Consider the following 20,369-nt stretch of genomic DNA (forward strand, 5'->3'; position numbering starts at 1 on the left):
TGAGGTGTTGGACCAGGGAAGAGGTTGGTTCCTCTTTTTTGATTGAGTTCTTGTGTTCTTCAATGCATGCATTTATTCTTCTGTTAGTTTGTCCGATGTATGTGGTGGGGCAGGCGGTGCAAAGGATTTTGTATACTCCTTGGTTTTCTAACTCGATAATGGGATAATGGGATAATGAACTACTTTTTCTCCTGTCCCTCAAGGTTACTCCCTTTGTCCTCTAGTCTAGAGCACCAGATTTTGACAGAGTGCTATCGGAAGAAAAAACTTCTATCTTTTCTTTTAACCATGGCTAGACATCCTTATTCCAAAGAGATAAACAGCCATCCAGTTCCTTCTCTTATTCCCTTATCCCTTTTGAGTTGCTTACTTTTCATCTATTTCCCTTTTTTCCAGATGATTGCCTGGCTAGACCTGTCCACTCTTTCCTCCTCCCACTTCTCCCCTATGTGTTCTGCACTTGCAGCATCAAACCTTTATATATTTTTTTCCTAACTTTGGATTTCATTTCTTGCTTGGCACAAAGCTCTTTTTTCCATATGCCCTTATTCCATTGCTCCAACACTTCTAACAGCAAATACTTTATCACTTCCTTTAGTTTCTATCTTATACTTATCTTAGCTTCCCTGAGGTTCCTATGTTTTCTGATAGGAATCACAGATCTTTTCAGCTAAATTTTAACTCCCCAACTTCTCTTAGCAAGCTTCTGCCAGTTAGCATCAAGATTTAAGTGCCTTAATTATTTATCATTTCTAACACAACCTGCTGGCTTGTATATAAGTGCCACTGAATTCAAAGCGACATGAAGAAAGCTTTTAAAATTGCATCAAAAGCCTGCAATCTTGGGAAGAATGGAGAAGCTGCTCAAATCTGAAAAGAAACTTGACCCATTTCTATGCTGCTGCCAACACAAGACCTCTCAGTGAGTAACAAGATATGAAACACACATGAAATATATCAATGTAAAAAGCTTAAGACAGATCCAGCCCAAACAAAATACAGTATATGGCAACAAGTCCCAATAGCTTTCTGGAAAAGCTCCATATTCAGCTTCTTTTTCTGGAAAGTACACACTGTCAGAGACTGATGAATCATCAACTGGAGATCATTTCACAGGGTCGGCTCCATCACCAGAAAATAATGTTTCTAGGCTTCAACCTATCTAACCTCCTGTCTGGAACAAGCAACCAGATCCACATGTGTAAAATTCAAACTAACAAATTCATTGCAATTCCACCAATAATACAGGGATCTCTCCAGATTGCTTACCTTCTCATGGAAATAGATAGATAAGGTTCCATGGAGTTTGGGGAGCGGGAGGGGTCAGTTCTTGATCTCTTGCAGCTGCACAGCAACTCAAGGCTAATTCCCTGCTTGATTCCCTCCTCCTTGCCTTGCTGGCAGTTTTCCAACATTTCCTGAACGTGGGGGACAACCGGTTGATTTTCCTGGCATGAACAGAGAGGTTGCGGTGACTCTGGGGAGACACCAAACCATATATGAAGTGAAATCCAATAACTGATCTTAATGTTTTACACTGCTAAATTAAGTTTCTATAATGGATTTGGGGCCCCGAGCCAAAAACTGGAGGAAAATGTAAACAAACAATTGTATGGACATCTGCTATCTCTCATGTACCTAACTTGTTTCCAAATCTTTCCAAAGAGAATCCTGATTTATATGCCGAGAACTCCATCTGCCTTATTTTAAAGCTATGCTTTTGACATCTCACCCCCTGTGCACAAATGCTTAGATGAGTGAAAGTTGTGTCTTTTACTCTTCAGTAGTAGATCTTATGCTGAACCTTAGTACCAAGCTAGAAATGGGTGTTTCTTCCTCTCTTCCCTTTCTTTTAGGGAGGAAGATGTCATGGAAGCTGCTATTAACCAGACAGTCCTACCCATTGTGTACCTCCTTGGAGAATGCTATATTATTTGACCATTAAATTTACTTTCTTTTTATCTTCCAAACTGTATTAATTATACTCCTGTTCTCACAATAATCCTGTGAAGTAGCTTAAGAGTCAGAAATTTGCTCAAGGTAATTCCTTGGAACAAATGGGGGTTTCATCTTGGGTTGGCTCAATCCTTAGAGTATCTGTTGTCTGCTGGTTTTCCCATTAATCTGTGCTGAGCGTTTCAACTTTACCATGCCTTGGTAAGGCCACACTTTGAATACTGCATTCGTTTTGGTTGCCACAATGTAAAAAAGATGTTGAGACTCTAGAAAAGAATGCAGAGAAGAGCAACAAAAGATGATTAGGGGACTGGAGGCTAAAACATATGAAGAATGGTTGCAGGAACTGGGTATGTCTAGTTTAATGAAAAGAAGGACTAGGGGAGACATGATAGCAGTGTTCCAATATCTCAGGGGCTGCCACAAAGAAGAGGGAGTCAAGCTATTTTCCAAAGCACCTGAGGGCAGGACAAGAAGCAATGGGTGGAAACTAATCAAGGAGAGAAGCAACTTAGAACTAAGGAGAAATTTCCTGACAGTTAGAACAATTAATCAGTGGAACAACTTGCCTCCAGAAATTGTGGATGCTCCAACACTGGAAGTTTTTAAGAAGAGATTGGATAATCATTTGTCTGAAGTGGTGTAGAGTTTCCTGCCCAAGCAGGGAGTTGGACTAGAAGACCTCCAAGGTCCCTTCCAACTATTCTATTCTATTCTATTCTATTCTATTCTATTCTATTCTATTCTATTCTATTCTATTCTATTCTACTCTACTCTACTCTACTCTATTCTATTCTATTCTACTCCACTCCACTCCACTCCACTCCACTCCACTCCACTCCATTCCATTCCATTCCATTCCATTCCATTCCATTACATTCTAACTCTTCCACTCAAGCAACCTCACCAATGGAGGCAATAGCTATTTCTCAAATTCTTCTACTTTGGGGGAAAAGGAAGTGGGGAGTATCATAGCAATGCATCATTGGAGCTGCGCATCATTAAAACTCTGTAATTAAGATCATCATCTCTATTGCTAGGAAGAAAGCATATGTATATGATTATATGTATAATAGGTAGTTCATAGAAAAGTACTTATATTTTAGGTGACTTCTTTTTTCCAGGCATTTTCTGGGGGGAAAAATAACACATGCATGATGGATCAATATTCTTTTTGATATTTCTCTTGTTTACTGTCTTTTACCCTATAGGCAAATGCCCAAGATTCTATTAGCTGTGCCAGATTGAATGATATTGTATATTGTGATATACTGAATGATATTGTGATATATATCTGTGATACATGTCACAGATTTTTAAAAATAAAGGAAAAAGTGGATTGCAAGGAGAGGAGTGCAGCAATGAGAACAGGGCCATTGTTGGCGAGGGAACTTCTAGCCAGAATGCCAAAGAGGTGCCAGCAGAGCATCAAAACAACACAAATGTTCCAGGGATTTCAATCTCCGCTTCAGCTGTCCTTTCCTCCCTTCTGCTCTTTCAGAGGGCAGGAGGGTAGATTTCATTTGCAGCTTCAGTACCCCAACTTCATGGCAGAGGCAAGATGGCCAATTTGTTGACTCATCTCCATGTTGTTGCCAAGGCAATCCATATGGGCCTTATGCCCATGTTCCTGTTGCAAATCCTGTTCATAAGCTAATGAAGGAGATAATGAATGAGCTTATGAGAAGGGAAATTGAGCTCTTCACACCTGGTAAACAGCCCGCCCCAGAACAGATGCCTAATGTAAATTAATGGAGCGTCTTTGGTTTTTAATTGTACTAAAGTAATATTCACCCCAAATAACCTTTAAAAAGTCTAACATTTCCAGGAAAGAAAACAAGGCCTGGTACACTTCACTTCTTGTGTTTCTTTCTCTTTTTGGTATGTCCTTTTCTGTTTAAAACCTTTATCAAGATGATAAATTGTTTTAAAATCTCTCAGTTCCTGGAAGCGTTGCAAGAAATGTGTTGTGCCTAGTTAACCCTGACCTAACCATGGCTCCATATACTCAAACAGCTTCATATACAGCCATGACATTAAAATTCTGAAAAAATGGCTCTTGTTTGAGCCTGGTACTGCCTGTTCAGGAATCCCTAGAACATTATCAGCTACCTTTTAGAGAAGAAAGTAATGAGATACAGAAAAGAGTACAGAATAACGGAGTCGGAAGGCATCTTGGCAGTCTTTAGTCCAGCCCCCTAAGCAGGAGATCTTATACCATTTCAGACAAATGGCTGTCTAATCTCTTCTTAAAAACTTTGAATGATGGAGCATCCACAGTTTCTGAAGCCATCCTTTCCACTGATTAATTGTTCTCACTGTAAGGAAATTTCTCCTTAGTTCTAGACTGATTCTCTCTTTGATTAGTTTCCACCCATTACTTCTTGTCCTACCCTCTGGTGCTTTGGAGAATAGCTTGACTCCCTCTTCTTTGTGACAGCCCTTAGATATTGGCAGATTGCTATCATGTCAACTCTAGCTTTTCTGATGGGGTCACCATTTGCCTTTGTTAGCACCAGGAGAGCCAGATATGGGGGCACGAAGGGACAGTTGGAGAAAGAATGTGGAGGTAATCTTGAGAATAGGGAAGGGATGAACAATTAAATCTCCCTCTCCCTTTCCCCCCCTCTCTCTCTGTTTGAGAAAACCTTCAGAAAGAGGAGAATGTGAGAAAGAAACTCAAAATTACTCTGCCTTGATTTTGTTTAGTATAAAACAGGGCAGAGAGAAACTTGGACAGACTTTTAAAATTCTGTTATTTTTTTCATTCTGTCTGGAATCCATACCATGCCTGTTTCTTGACTTGTCCTTCCCTTAAAGGCTGACACAGATATTTCTCTTCATTGTTATTTTGGCCAGGGCCCAAGCAAGTGAGGAAGTACCAGCATGAGGGGATCTGTCAGGAGTTGACAGATGCTGTATCACCACCTTCTATAGAAATCGTGGGCTTTTTGGTAGAAAGTGGGGCGGGGTTGCCCTCCATTGGCCATTGAGTTCTAAAGCCATTTGGAATAAAATGGATTATTGAAAAACAAAGAGAAATGAAATTTGACAGAGATCTCTTATTTTTAAGCCAATAAAGACACCAGTCCCAAGCTCATTGAAGGGATCACAAACATGAACAAAATGAAGGCAAGACCCATAGACTATGTGAAAGAGAGGGGGGGGAGGAGAGAGAGAGAGGGAGAGAGAGAGAGAGAAAAAAACACCCAAACTTTTACATCTGGTCTAAAAATACCTCCACCCAACTTTCCATTATGTTTCAAAAGCTGGAAAGCATGCATATAGGCATTTCAAGCAAAAATAAGTAGAGGCTTCTGAAATTTTCTCTCCCTGATTTGTCCTCAAAATAACCACAGGCAAATATTCAGGATAAAATTCATTATGTAGAGTCATTAATTATTCCTTTTGCTTCATCTCCTTTTTCTTCTGCATAATTATGGTTCATCCTTTTCTTGGGTGGATTAATTATGGAAACAAACGGCAGCTGGGGATTCAGTGACCCTCAGTGTATGATATCTTTTCTGCCTGGGATGTTTTTATAAAGATGTCCGTTGGATTTATGATAGCCTAAAAATAACATTACAGGGAGACTGGTGTGAGGTAAAGCAAGACGGGCATTGAGGATCTGCTAAGGCAGTGGCACCTCCTAGCTTTCTTTCTTTCTTTCTTTTCTGTCTTGTTATTGTCACCTGTTTATTCCTCTGATCTGTCCCTAAAGTCCAGAAATGAATATTAATGCTGATATAAAAGAGAATGGAGTCAGGGAGGAGCCCTGAGAGAACTTCCTCAATGGCGTTTTAAAATCTGTCTCCAGCCCTCATTGAACAAAAGCTATTTTACTGCAATACATCCCCACCAACATTTCCAGGAACCTAACCTGCACAACCAAAAGTATACATGACATTTAGGTCCCATATAAGGGAACAACCTTTGCTGCCACACAGAAAAGGGGGTCAACTTATTCTCCAAAGCAGTTGGAGGCAAGACAAGAAACAATTGATGGAAACTAATTGAGGGAAGCAACTTGGAACTAAGGAGGAATTTCTTCAAAGTGAGAACAATGAACCCGTGGAACAGTTTGCCTTCAGAAGTTGGGGGTGCTCCATCACTGGAAACTTTTAAAAAGAGACTAGACAGTCATTTATCTGGAATGGTATAGGTCTCCTGCTTGAGCAGGGGGTTGGACTGGAAGACCTCTGAGATCCCTTCCAACTATTCCATTCTATTCCAATCTATTCTATTCCATCCCATCCCATCCCATCCCATTCCATTCCATTCCATTCCATTCCATTCCATTCCATTCCATTCTATTCTATTCTATCCCATCCCATCCCATCCCATCCCATCCCATCCTATTCCATTCCATTCCACTCTATTCTATTCCATTCCATTCCACTCTATTCCATTCCATTCCATTCCATTCCATTCCATTCCATTCCATTCTATTCTATTCTATTCTATTCTATTCTATTCTATTCTATTCTATTCCATTCCATTCCATTCCATTCCATTCCATCCCATCCCATCCCATTCCATTCCATTCCATTCTATTCCACTCTATTCCACTCTATTCCATTCCATTCCATTCCATTCCATTCCATTCTATTCTATTCTATTCTATTCTATTCTATTCTATCCTATCCTATCCCATCCCATCCCATCCCATTCTATTCTATTCTATTCTAACTTTTCCACTCAAGCAACCTCACCAATGGAGGCAATAGCTATTTCTCAAATTCTTCGACTTTGAGGGAAAAGGAACTGGGGAGTATCATAACAATGCATCATTGGAGCTGCGCATCATTAAAACTGTGTAATTAAGATTATATATAAATACCAACATTCCTATTTTGCCTCCTTATATTTGGATGCTTGTCCTCCTGAACGCAGTTGAATTTACTTCCACTTAACCAGGCATAACACTGGGCTGTCAGTTGCAGAGTGGTAGGGAATGGCTTTGAATAATGAGAGCTACTGTTGTGTTTAATTTCAAGCTCGACATAAGCCATGATGAGTTAGATCAAACGTACTACTATTTCTGGATGGAGGACAGGGGCTGATCTCTATTGAGTCCTCTTATTACAGATAAAAAAGACTTTTTAAAAATAATTTGTCTAACATTACTTGTGGTCTTCCCACATCTCTAGTCTCAGATCCTGATAAATGCCCAGCCTCCTTTCTTGCTGGAGTCACTCAAGATAGTGGAAAATGAATAAGAAATCAACAAGAGCATTGAGGAGGAAAACCCATAATATGGTTTGCAAAGAGGAAAAAAATGCAGAAATGGATGCACCTGTCAAACTATCAGATAGAGGGAAGAATTATGGAATCAAAATATGCCTGATCCTGTTTGAGGAGCTGCCAATATTGTATACTGAGTCTGTTGAAAGTTATTGTCTTACAATGAATGGGCTCATTTTCTTCTGACAAAATGGGGAGTATTTCCCTCCATAAATTTGCCCTGGGGAAGGAGCAGTGAACTATTTCTAAGTTGAATAAAGGTTTCAGGGTTCAAAACCTACACAGAACATCTCTATTCTGTCCATGGAATTATGTTCCTCTCTATTAACTCTATTGTTGGTAGGGTGGGGGCCATTCAATGCTAAAAACCTGCTGGAAATGCAATGTAAGCCTTCAGCATTGGTGTAGTTACAGTATTTTTTATGACATTCGTTTTTGTTTTTTAATTACAATTAACTTTTGTAAAGCAGTTTCAACTCTGAAGTGTTTCTTGGGGCCATGCTAAATGCAATATATCTATCTATCATCTATCTAGCTACAGTATCTATCTATCTATCTATCTATCTATCTATCTATCTATCTATCTATCTATCTATCTATCTATCATCTATCTATCTATCTATCATCTATTTATCTGCTATCTTCTTTCTATCTATCATATACTGTATCTATCTATCATATCTATCTACTATTATCTATCTTTTATCTATCTTCTATGTATCTATCTATCTATCTATCTATCTATCTATCTATCTATCTATCTATCTATCTATCTATCTGCTATCATCTCTATCAACTCTATCTATATCTATCTATCTATCTATCTATCTATCTATCTATCTATCTATCTATCTATCTATCTATCTTCTATATATCTATCTAACATTTAGGGTAAGAAAGGTATGAATTAGGTCACATTAAGACCATGGTGGAAATATTTGGGCTTCAGGTTGATTTTTGACTCTTTGCCCATTGTGACTGCATTCCAAAACTGGATCCTCTTGCCTCACATACCTACTATTTCAATGGAAGGAAAGTTTCCACATTCAAATGATGAAATGCAAGATGTCCTGTAGTTTAGGCTGGTCAATGTAATAACTCTATCATTTGACGGATGAAGAAGGTTGGTTGAGTTTTAGAGAAAGTAACCCAGCATATATTGGAACATGGTTAAGGTACTTGTATATTGTTCTTTTGATTGAGTAATATTATATGTGAAGTTGGCCACATGATGTCCTCCATGGGGTTTGGACTTCAGCTTCAATCAAGCCCAACTAGCATTATTAATGAGGAGAATTTGAGGAAACTGTAACCTAAACCATCTAGAGAACTTTGGGTTGTTTTTATAAAGCAGGGGAAATTAAAATTCTCATAGGAAGCAACGGAAGCATCTATTAAGATTCCTTCTTTTCATCCAAGATCTGCACAGAGAGGTATTCAGCAGGTTCTGGAGAACTGGTAGCAGAAATTTTGAGTTTGGAGAACTGGCAAATACCATCTCTGACTGGCCCTACCCCCATCTATTCTCTGCCTCCTGAGTCCCAGCTGATTGGCTGGGTCTTCTTTTGATGCCCTGCACAGGAGAATGGAGCTGGAAGGCAGGTTAGTGGGGTGGGAAGGGAATGGGATTTTGCAATAACTTTCCCCCACTAGTAGGGAGGAAATGGAGATTTAACAATATCCTTTCCCTGCCATGCCCACCAAGCCATGCCACACCCACCAAGCCATGCCACACCCTCCAAGCCATGCCCACAGAATCTGTAGTAAAAAAAATGTTGAATCCCACCAATGAACAGATCATGATCCCATGATAGTATTAGAATAAAATCTGACTAATTTCAGGGGAAGAAGTTAGTTATTGCAATCATTATGCTGATTGCTGAACTTTGAAACGACTGGCCTTTAATCAAGTGGCTGCATGAATTAATTGCTATGAAAAGTATCAAGGAGTTTCTTGGGGCCTTGCTGGGTATATATTCTTCCCTTGAAAGGTATAGTTTGTTTATCTGCTAACTTATATCGATGTATTATCGGTAGCACTGATAATCACTTCGACTTAATTTAATAGCTTTCTTTTCTTTAAAAAAAAGAAACCATCAAAGGAACATCTGCAGTTTACATATTCAAACCAGGAGGACTGCTGAAAAATATTATCCTGAAATAATCCTTTAAATCTGTTTGAAATCCCATGTAATTTCTTTTTAGGTTTTTCACTTATTCTCAATCACATGCTTTGCTAGCCTAAAGAATGTGCCCCTAACCAATTATTCTTTTGCATGTGTATATTGGGTTTCATCATGATTTCTGTACAGTGGTTTAATTAGAATGCAAAGCCAACAAGAAAAGGTGTAGGGACCATTCAGGCAAAGCAATTACTTTTGGATCCAACAGACGAGCAATTTCATAGAAGATGATCTGACCTCTCTAAGTCATTTTGCTTGTGAAGTGCATCCTTAATGCTGCATAATTGAAATGACATCTCATCGCCGCAGGATATTTTCAAGACTGAGAGTCTGTACGTAAGAATCAAAGCTGAAGGCAGGGGATTTGATAGATTTTTGTTTTGTATTGGTTTTTTTTAAGCCAAAACTCTTTATTCTGGGATTTCTAAAATGAGGTGCAAGCATTTTTTTATTTAGCAACTATCGCCATGCCATTTTCATAATAGAGTTCCATAGATTGGAATGCAACCCTGTCTGGAACAAGATGATCATTGAGTTGCATTTGCAGCTCAAGTTCACAACATGGTTTTGGTTGTCATGGAGGTGAAGGAATCATATTGTCATGCCCCCATCGGAATCTGATTCGGAGGAGGAAGCGTAACAACTGACAGGGAGTGGGAGTGTGGCTCCATTGGTTGTGGAAGAAACTGGGGACGGGCAAAGTCCGGCTGGGCAGAGCAGGGAAGAGGTAGAACAAGGGAGAGGGAATTCAGAGGAAGACCCAGGCCCACCCGCTCTTCATTCTAGGGCACGCAGGGAGGAACAGAGAAGAGAGCAACGTGGGTCGCATGGCTTACAGGGGAGGAAAGAGCCCTGATTCCCTTCATAAGCTGCAGGTGGGAACACAGTGTATATAAAAAAAGGCAAGTTGCATGCAGCAGGCTGTTGAGAGCAAACATGACTTTATCTTGTATCATTGTGGTTTATCTGTGTTCCTGGCATCTTCCCAACTGAGTGAGTTCTGCCGTGCTTTCAAGTCTGAAATTCCTGCTCCTGCCCTGCCAAACTAATTACTTCAGTTTGATTTGTTTGGATTTTAAGTTACAGTTTGTGTGTATCTTGTTTTGGACTGAATTTTCTACAGTCAAAGGCTGTTCCTGGGAGAGTTTTTCTTCAGCTGAAGGTAACTTGGACATTGGGGGCAAAGTTGGAGATAATAAAGGGACTCTAAGTGCTTATCTGACTGTGTTGCCTTTATGCCATGCCTCAGATCATCACACATATCTTGTAAGTGCTCCTGGCACCCACATTCCCACATCTTGGTGGGAAAAGATCTCATGCATAGGTGCCATTTAGAGCCTTTCCCAAATTGGGAAAAGTCTGGACTGGTTTCTGGAACAATTCATCCATCCCATACTCACTGCCCCAGTGGCGCAGAGGTTAGAAAGCAGTACAGCAGACTAACTCTGCCCACTGCCAGGAGTTCAATCCTGATGAGGCTCAAGGTTGACTCAGTCTTCCATCCTTCCAAGGTCAGCAAAAATGAGGACCCAGATTGTGCTAACATTATAAAACACTCAAAGAGCTCTATAAAGGGATATGGAATGGTACAGGTAGTCCTCATTTTACAACAGTTCGTTTAGTGACTGTTCAAAATTACAACAGCCCTGAAAAAAGTAATTTATGACCATTTTTCACAGTTATGACCTTTGCAGCATCCCCATGACCATGTGATCAAAATTCAGATGCTTGGCAACTTGGCTCATATTTATAACCATTGCTGTGTCTCAAGATCATACAATTCCATTTTGCGACCTTTGGACAAGCAAAATCAATGGGGAAGGCAGATTCACTTAATAACCGTGTCCCTAACAGAATAACTGTAGTGATATATTTAACAACCGTGGTGAGAGAAGTTGTAAATTGGGGCAAAACTCACTTAAGAACCGTCTTGCTTAACAACAACAAAAGTCGGGCTCAGTTGTGGGTTGTCAGTGAAGGACTACCTGTGCCATGAATGTAAAGATGAATTCTTGGTTTCTAATTTTTTTACGTGGCAGAGCAGGAGAGTCTAAATCGGGGCTGTCAAACTCGCAGCCCACGGCCCGGATGTGTCACATGCTGACCCCACCCCAGGGGTGAAATTCTATTTTTTTTTCCTTACCGGCTCTATGGGCGTGGCTTGGAAAAAATGGTAATAGCAACCGGGGGTGATTATTTTTACCGATTCAAATCATCCCTACCGCCTCTCCCAAGGTGGGCCGAGGCAGTTGAATTTCACCCCTACCCCACCTGGTTTAGCAAAGGGGGGAAAAGTCCTGATACGTCACGTGACGCTGCAGTGACACCATGAGTTTGACACCCCTGATCTAAAGGATTAGTTGATTTGCAAGTTTCTTTGCTTGAGGAGAAATGAGCCCTTTGTTCCTGAGCTCTGTCATTCACCACCTGGCCTGACATTTAAAAGTATTGTTTGATTTAAAGGCTGAGTGAACCAGAGGTGGTATTCAGCAGGTTCTGACCACTTCTGGAGAACCGGTAGTGGAAATTTTGAGTAGTTCAGAGAATCGGCAAATACCCCCTATGACTGGCCCCACCCCCATCTATTCTCTGCCTCCCGAGTCCCAGCTGATTGGTTGGGTCTTCTTTTGTTGCCCTGCACAGGAGAACGGAGCTGGAAAGCAGGTCAGTGGGGTGGGAGGGAAGGGGATTTTGCAGTAACCTTCCCCCAGGAGTGAGGAGGGAATGGAGATTTTACAGTATCCTTCCCTTGCCATGCCCACCAAGCCACGCCCACAGAACCAGTAGTAAAACTTTTTGAATCCCACCACTGGAGTGCACCATTGGCCAGAATGGGTTCTGGCATGATGTCATCTGCCCTGAAGCAAATCTTGACATTGGGCTGGTATCCTTTCTGATTATAACAGAATAACAAAGTTGGGAAGGATCTTGGAGGTCTTCTAGTCCAACCCCCCGTACCCTTTCAGACCAACGACTGTCGAATCTCTCCTTAGAAATCTCCAGCGACGGAGCGCCTGTGGCTTCTGAAAAGCAAGCTGTCCCCCTGATGAATTGTCCTGTCAGGAAATGTCTCCTTATTTCTAGGTTAGCTCTCTCCTGGATTGGTTTCCCATCCATTGCTTAAAGCCTCTGTTCTTTCTCTCCCCTTTCTGCAGTACGGCATTAAGAAGAAGGAGGAAAGAGAAGCAGAGGCCCAAGCTGCCCTGGAAGCAAATGCAGAAGGCAGCCTGACGCGTCCCAAGAAAGCCATCCCGCCGGGCTGTGGGGACGAGGACGAGGAGGAAGAGGAAAGCATCCTAGATACCGTTATTAAATACCTGCCAGGTCCACTCCAGGATATGTTTAAGAAGTAAACTGCGACAGACTGCCAGCCTGTCCATGGACAGTAAAGCAATGGATTTCTCATTGACCAATGGGGAATTTAGACTTAACCACCACCTCTCACGCCCCTCCCCTTCCCATGCTCTGCTCCAATCCCAGCCATTCCCTTGAGCCCCTCCCTCCCTTTCATTCCTGATTTTGTACACCCTCACTTCTAGACGATGCCTCCAAAGGGATGGAAAAGATTAATGAGCTGCAGTCTACACAACTGTTTATTCCTCTTATTATTATTCTAAAGCCATAGTTTTACATGTGTTTTTAAACAAAAGGACAGGTGTTTCCTTATACAGAGAAAGGGAGAGGGCCATCTTTGGTTTGCCTCTTCCGGAAAGAAGAACGCTTCAGCCAAAGCGAGCTACAAGTAGCTTCTCCCTGCCCAGGAAAAGTCTAACAAGGAATTAGGCTGTCCCCCATCACAGCGTAGGAGAGAGAAAGAGAGAGAGAGAGAGGGAGAGGAGAGAGGAAAGAGGAGAGAGAGAAGAGAGAGAGAGTGCAGAGTGAAGGTAGCCGTTTTTTAGTCTTGACAGTCTCTGAAAAAAAAAATATCCCTGTTTCAGTGCAAGTAGTCCTCGTTTAGTGACCGTTGACAATTATAAAGACGGCAAAAAAGTAGCTTTGCAATCAATCCTTGCATTTATGATCTTTGCAAGTTTGTAAAGCAAAAGAAAGCTGAAGGGAGATTGTAAGCACAGTTGCGAGTTCACTTAATGATTGCTTTGCTTAACCACAGAATTGCCCGTCCCAATTGCAATTGCTAATGAGGACTAGCTGTCATTGGTATGATGCCTATCAAAAAGTTTGTCTGTGTATGTTCCTTTCCTTTCCCTTCCTTTTCTTTTCTTATTCTCCTGCCACCTCGTGATTTTGTTTAGCCCTCATCACATACCTTAAGACATAAGAAACATATCCTTTTTATTTTGGTTTGTTTTACTCTGTCACTTCCTCTTACACACAATCCACATATTATGTTTTGATTCCTGACTGTCTGGGATCATTCATGTGATTTCTCAGTGATGCATATTTCCCAGTCTCCATTTAATCCCCGCACCCTCCTCCTCTTGTCACTGGGGTCCAAAACTATTGATCATTGTCCCAGTTGATTTATCTTTTCTAATCACTTTATGAGGTTAAGCTCAAAAAGCTTGAAGTAGAAGGAGAAGCTGGAACCAGATGGGAAGGGGAGAGAGAAGGCAAAACAACAGAGCATCTGGCAAGGGGGTGGTTGTAACTTCAACAAGAAAAAATGAATATTCTCCAAAATACAACTCCAAGAGAAATATTCATCTCCATCAAATCATCTTTTTAAACACAACATGGCTGACTATTCAGCTCTCTCTTTATCTTCTATATGAGAGAAATTAGTAGCTTATACACTAGTAGTAAAGTATACACATTTTGTGGAAGAGAGTAGTCAGAAATACATTTTACTCCAAGTGCACATGGGTTAGAGAGGCCCACCTGTGCTTTTTCAATAAGGATCAAAGCGCTCAAAGTCATTTTGGCCGCCCACTATTAGTGTGAGAATAGTGTGACAAAGACTTAATAGAAATCAATGCATTTCAAATCTAAATGCTGTTTTCACATCCTACAGCTTGTTTACCCCTTCTAGCATAACCCTAGGAGATGGGGGCATGAAGAGCCAGGTCCAACTCTGAAAGTGAGGAACGTCCCCAGTAAGGGATCCAACCAGTCAGTGTGAGGGAAGTAGCATTGGGCTGACCCCACTTCAAGCCCTGTACCTGGTCCTGGGTTGTGACATCAGACACACATCTAGTGGGAGGCCCCTTTTGTCATTTTGATGAAAACAGGAGTTGTGGCCACCTAAAAGGACAGTTACATATTCCCAGGGGAAATGAATTCGTCTGGTTTAAGATGTCACAGACAGGTGGTGTGTCTGAGTTTCTGCAGGTTCCAATATATATATATTGATATCAAATACAAAAACACCACAAAGCTAGGGTTAACAGATATCTGAACAGATGGAAGGTGAATGCTAACAAGTCAAAAGGAGGACAAATGGGAGGAAAGGAGGACAGATTAAAATTTATTTTCTTGACATCAACAAAAATCACTGCAAAATAAAAAGGACTTTCCCTTATGTGTATATAAAATCATCTTTCCCAGCATCAGAAATACTCTTTCTTCCAATCCAACCAGAAATGGGCTACAGCCCATTAGGAGACAAAAAATATTCAGCAATAACTGATTAAAGTCTTGTCAATTCCAGGCAGCAGCAGTAGCCCAGGAGGCATTTAATTAACCAAGGTCATAAAACTGTGCTTGTTGACTTGTTAGCATTTATTAGAGAAACTGTTCTTGGAAGAACAGGTAGTGATGCTCAAATACTTTGGCCATCTAATGAGAAGGGAGGACTCATTGGAAAGGACCCAGATGTTGAGAAAGATAAGGTAACAGCAGAGAATGAGATGGTTAGATAGGGTCATTGACGCAGTGAATATGAATTTGGGCAAATTCGGGAGACACTGGAGGACAGAGGGCCTGGCATGCTATGGTCCATGAGATCAAGAAAAGTCAAATAAAGCAACAATAAAGCTGCAGAGAAAGCCTGTTAGATATTCAAAAAGTCTGACAATATTTGATTTTAAGACTATCCCTGTTGGATGGAGGACATTGAACATAGACAAAAAGGAATTCATATTGTTCTTTTGTTGGACATCTGGTACCTCTGTGCAAGTTAACAGGCAGATAGAGTTATCCTGTTAAATTTCTCTCTCTCTTTTTTTTTTACAACAGTCAATCAGGGTGTTAGCTATTAAAGTGAGTTATGAGAGGCATAGGTCCTTAGAGGTTTTAAAAGCTTCTTCACTAAAGTTTGAACTAATCCTTTAAAAAATTCACAATTTAAAGCCTGGGATCAATTTGTAGGCCAATATTCCATGTCACTAATCACAGAGAAGCAAACATACAAGATAAATACATACTATTATTGTACAGGGACAACACATAAACTTCCATCCAAAGAGAAGCAAAGGGACTAAATGACAACAATGGTTCATACTGATTCAGAGAGTCCAATTTGCATTGGCTTTTGTCAGTTATCTGCTACGTACTTAGTTTGCCCATAATAATAAAAAACCTTGTTTTATGTCTGATAGCCACTTACTGAAACTAAGCAGACTAAAGCCCGGTTCGAAATCAGGGAATGGCTATAGTTTAGTAGCTCAGCAATATTATATGTATTTTTTATTTTTTATTTTTTTACAATCCCAAATTCAGTTCCTGACCTTTCAATTAAGAACATCTGTCTATACTGTTTGGTGCTATCTCATGATCATCTAGATGTTTGTAGCCCAGATTTGGCAAAACTGCAGAAGATTGCTGTACATTGCTTCTGTTCTCTAGTGTCCTGGCATCAAGTCAAACTGTCAGCAATCCTTCCCACAATCAGAACTGGAACTACCAATATCAGCCCTTTGAAGTTGACCTGATCAAACGAAGCTGGAGTTTGAGTAGGACATTATCAACTGAAATAGACTCTTGGAATGTTTCTCAAGGTCCACAGCTTTAAGATGTGTGGACTTCAAATCCTAATATTCACCAGCAGCATGATGGCTGGAGAATTCTGGGAATTGAAGTCCATACGTCTTAAAGAGGCTGAGCCCAAGAACCACTTAGTTATCATAACGGTGTTTTACAATCCTGACTATGGTTTTTCCTTTCCTCCCTCTTATATTCCAGGAATCGGGGAGGACTCAGCCTAATCCTTTCCCTGTTTTTGCAGTGGTGGTTGTAATCATCTCTGAATAGTTTCCTCAAGGTTTTCTTGCTGTGTCCCTATACCTAGCCTACACCCAGTGGAAAAAGACAGTTAAGTTCACTTTAGAATGGGAATCAGAGCAGGGCCCATGATCTGCAGCATCATGTGATGGTGTCACTTTTTGTACGACATTATAGCCTATTTAGGGAAGGCAGATGTGGGAAATGATTATAATGTAGAAGAAAGGAATTTTACATTTTTTTTAAAAAAAAACTCTTTTCATATATGTTTCTTTTTAACCAAAAAGAAAACAAAAGTCAACATGTCTGGGAATTTCTTGGTGTCCCAAAGTGAAATATTTTGTCTGGGAGAGCATTCAAATAATTTCCTGCCCCCTGTTAGCCAAAGTAACATTATGAGGACCCAGATTGTTGGGGGCAATATGCTGTCCCTATAAACCACTTAGAGAGGGCTGTAAAACACTGTGAAGCACTATATAAGTCTAAGTGCTATTGCTACATTGCATAATGGGCTACGTATGGCAATAAACTTAGTGAACAATACAGCTTATTAATGGGTTTTAAAGAAAGCACGAATGCTCAAAACATCTTTTTAGTCTTCCTGATCTCTGTAATAAAGCTTAAACTGGGGAATAGTCCCAACAAGTTTTGTCAGGAAATAATATGCTTAAGTGGTGAGCTGTGAAGCCATATTGAAACTGTTTTGTTTTAAATTATAAAAATGTTCATTATTGAGATTACAAGGGCGAACACAGCATTCCCACGTGGGGAAGGGAAAGAGATCATTGTGCTGTTTTCTTTTAATGTGCAATCTTGGCAACCCCTATTGTGAAAAGCAAAGTCAGTTTCCAAGACAGGAATCATTTGAGCAGAATTCCCTTGACCCCAGTTTTTCCAAATCCTTCATATGTGTTGACATTACAGCTCATGGAATTCTGAACTAAGAATTAGTTGTTGTAGTCCCACTTAGTTGTAGTTCTATCACTACATTGGGATTGTACCAAGTTAGGCAAAGAAAAATGGGAGTTTTAAAACTTGTTTGTGTTCTGTTCAAAGTCTGACTTTGTGCACATGGTTCATTTTTGATTTCTTGTTAATTATTTGATTTCCATTTCTAACAAAAACAGTATTTTCCTCATGTGCCAGTGACTCGGTTGGGGAAATACATTTTCCATTTAGATATTTCCTCAGTCACTCACTAAAGAGGTTTTCTAACTTTTTTGAGCTGTGTTGCTTAAACAAAAAACTGTTAGTTATTTAGAAAAAAAAAAACTAGAAATCCTGATCAGGAAACAAAGCTCTGGTGATGGAAAATTGGTTGCATTCAGTGTTTTTATTTTATTTTGCCTTTAGTCTTAGAAACTGTTACATTCTCATAGAACTCCAGAACACAGTTTGAAAAAACCCGACGTATAACATTTTCCATTACAAGTTTTAAAAGGTAGTTTATAGAAACCATTACAAAAAAAACCACATTTTTTTTTAAAAAAGTGCAGTGTTATCGACAGGAATGCAAGTACACACAATGCAGCTACCATGATAGAGAATAACATTCTAGGACTATGAATCCTAAGGTCAAGAACGATACATCCCTTACCAGCTTTTCAAAGCAATTGGGACCCATATAATTTTTATTCCTACAGAGTACTTCTTCAAAAGGTCCTTTGAAACAATCCAACTCTTTGGGCCCAGCAACCTCATTCCATCAGATGGAAAGGCCCAATAGATGCCTTCATGACGATATGGTGATCTTCCCAAAATCATGCAGGCATCTCTTAATATCAATAGATTCTCAATATACTCAGATGGCGGGTGGGGGGGCTTTAAAGCGACAGATGCGTTGCTTCATGCTTCTCAGTTCAGCCAGCAAGTTCAGCAAAATCCAGCATCTTTTTCCTATTTTTCCAGGCTGGCATAAAGCAATTACCTAACTTTATTTCCTTCTTCTTTCTTCTCAGATTTAGTTGAAGGCTCAGGCTGCTGAAATTCTACCTTTAGTATGAATGCAAGAAAGCATCTTTTTTAATTGATTTGAGCTCCCCACGTGAATCTTAAAAAATGAAATTTTGCAAAGATGGAAAAAAGAGTTTCTGATTAGCTTCCTGGTGTCCTGTTCTTACCCAGAACTATAGTTCTCAAGGAATTATCTTTAATTCCATTTAAATTTATGAGTAGCATGTGCCCTTATTATTATTATTATTATTTAGTTATCAGGCATTCAGAAAGCCTGGGCAGACATTGATGTCTAATCTAACCCTATCCCTTTCCCGTTCACACACACACATCCAACTTTGCCATGTTGATGAGGATGATCTAAAGGGAAACTCAAGCCATATACCTATGACCACAATCAAATGCACTCTGAGATCCACAGATATGCCCAATCAGGGTTCTTGGCTGTGCAGATCACATTCAGCAAGATTTAATTCAGAGCTTATTAAGATGAGATTGGAAGCAGAGGAAGTAGGGCTGATTTGGAACAGGTATTCCTGCTTCTCCTCCATGCTTAGAATTTTAAATGCTTGACAAGCCTAAAGTTCATAGCAAATGAACCTCTGATTGCTATTCTTCAGTGCCTGGCCATTCAGCACTATCCATACAACTCTTGCGTTTTCTAAATTAAATACAAAATATTTAAAAGAACAATTTAAACATAGCAGCAATCAGTGCGATGGGCAAATCTGCCTTCAAAGATGATGAGTTCCAATGAGCCATCACCAAAATCTCACATGATTATCCAAACAGTATGAGATTTTACTAGTTCATGTGATTTTAGGTAGCTGGGAACAGGGCTTTGGGCCAGAAAAAGTCACCATCCTTTGTTATATTGGTGCACTGATCATGAGCCCAGGTCTTCTCCAGCTATGCTCATCTCTGTATTTGAAATTAGCCAGTCCTTGCCAGATGGTTTACATGGTGTGAAATGCAACCGTTTTTTCCTGTTTCATCCTTCATTAAAAATAAATATATTATTTCATTATAGGTTAAAAATCAAACCTGTGATAGCCAGCTAAAATTCATATTCTGTATACTAGTTTTTGAATCTGTTTGAGTTCAGTTTGGAGCTTCTCCCTGCTAAAAATAAAAGGAATATTAATTATGATTCCATCTTGAGTCTAATAGGATTTAAAGCCATACATTTTTCCAATTCTTTTTTTACAAATAAAAGCATGCATGGTGGGGGGACTAAGATTGGAGGGAAAGCTCATATATTTCCCTTAAATCAGCTCTATTAAAGCAAGCTTAGGGGCAAACTATAATGAAATTATAGGGTGGGATCCTTTCAGGATTGTTCTACTTCAAGCATTAAATAGATCTAGTCTCAATGTTTTTCTGTACTAGCCTATTCATCATTGGCATGTCAAAAATAAGGAAATCAGAGACGAAAAATCTTTCTTCTGATGTGCTATTTTTTTTAGCATGCAAGGCTTTTTTTAAAAAAATGTTTTTCATTTTTCATCCCATTCAATCTGAACTGACAAATTATGCCCTGGACTTTGGCATATCATGTTGCTGAATGTGTAGTTTATACCTGAAAGCAATGCCAGTTTTGAGGGGTTGTCTCCCTCAACAACGTGCCAGTAGTTGTGTGAATTATACAACGTGCCAGTAGTTGTGTGTAATATATACAATTATAATGGACACTTTCCACCTTGAAAAGAAAGATTTCAGCATAGTCCCTGGGTTCTCAGCTTTTAATTTGTATAAATTTTGGGACCACTTCCAGAAACGTTGACATCTAGCACATAGCCAGTGAATACACATTAAGAAGACCAAAGAGAAGTGTGATTCTTTCCTTAGATTCTGCATATCTTTTTCTATCCCCAGAATACATAACATTTTTCAACATTTATTTTGGTTTTGAAA

The 20,369-nt window shown here is 39.8% G+C and overlaps 1 protein-coding gene across 1 annotated transcript in view; it reads left to right on the forward strand.

Moving 5' to 3' along the window:
- Positions 1–19,935, forward strand: part of CPLX1 (complexin 1) — a 173,749-nt gene extending 153,814 nt beyond the window's left edge. Inside the window, exon 4 of the mRNA XM_087926385.1 lies at positions 12,539–19,935. Coding sequence (XP_087782511.1) covers positions 12,539–12,736 — 198 coding nt within the window. The 3' untranslated portion in view covers positions 12,737–19,935. The remainder of the gene's footprint in view (positions 1–12,538) is intronic.
- Positions 19,936–20,369: the final 434 nt, after the last annotated feature.

Source organism: Pseudonaja textilis, chromosome 2 (assembly GCF_049901715.1).
Source record: "Pseudonaja textilis isolate UNSWEBS1 chromosome 2, rPseTex1.2, whole genome shotgun sequence".
Classification (NCBI taxonomy): Eukaryota; Metazoa; Chordata; class Lepidosauria; order Squamata; family Elapidae; genus Pseudonaja; species Pseudonaja textilis.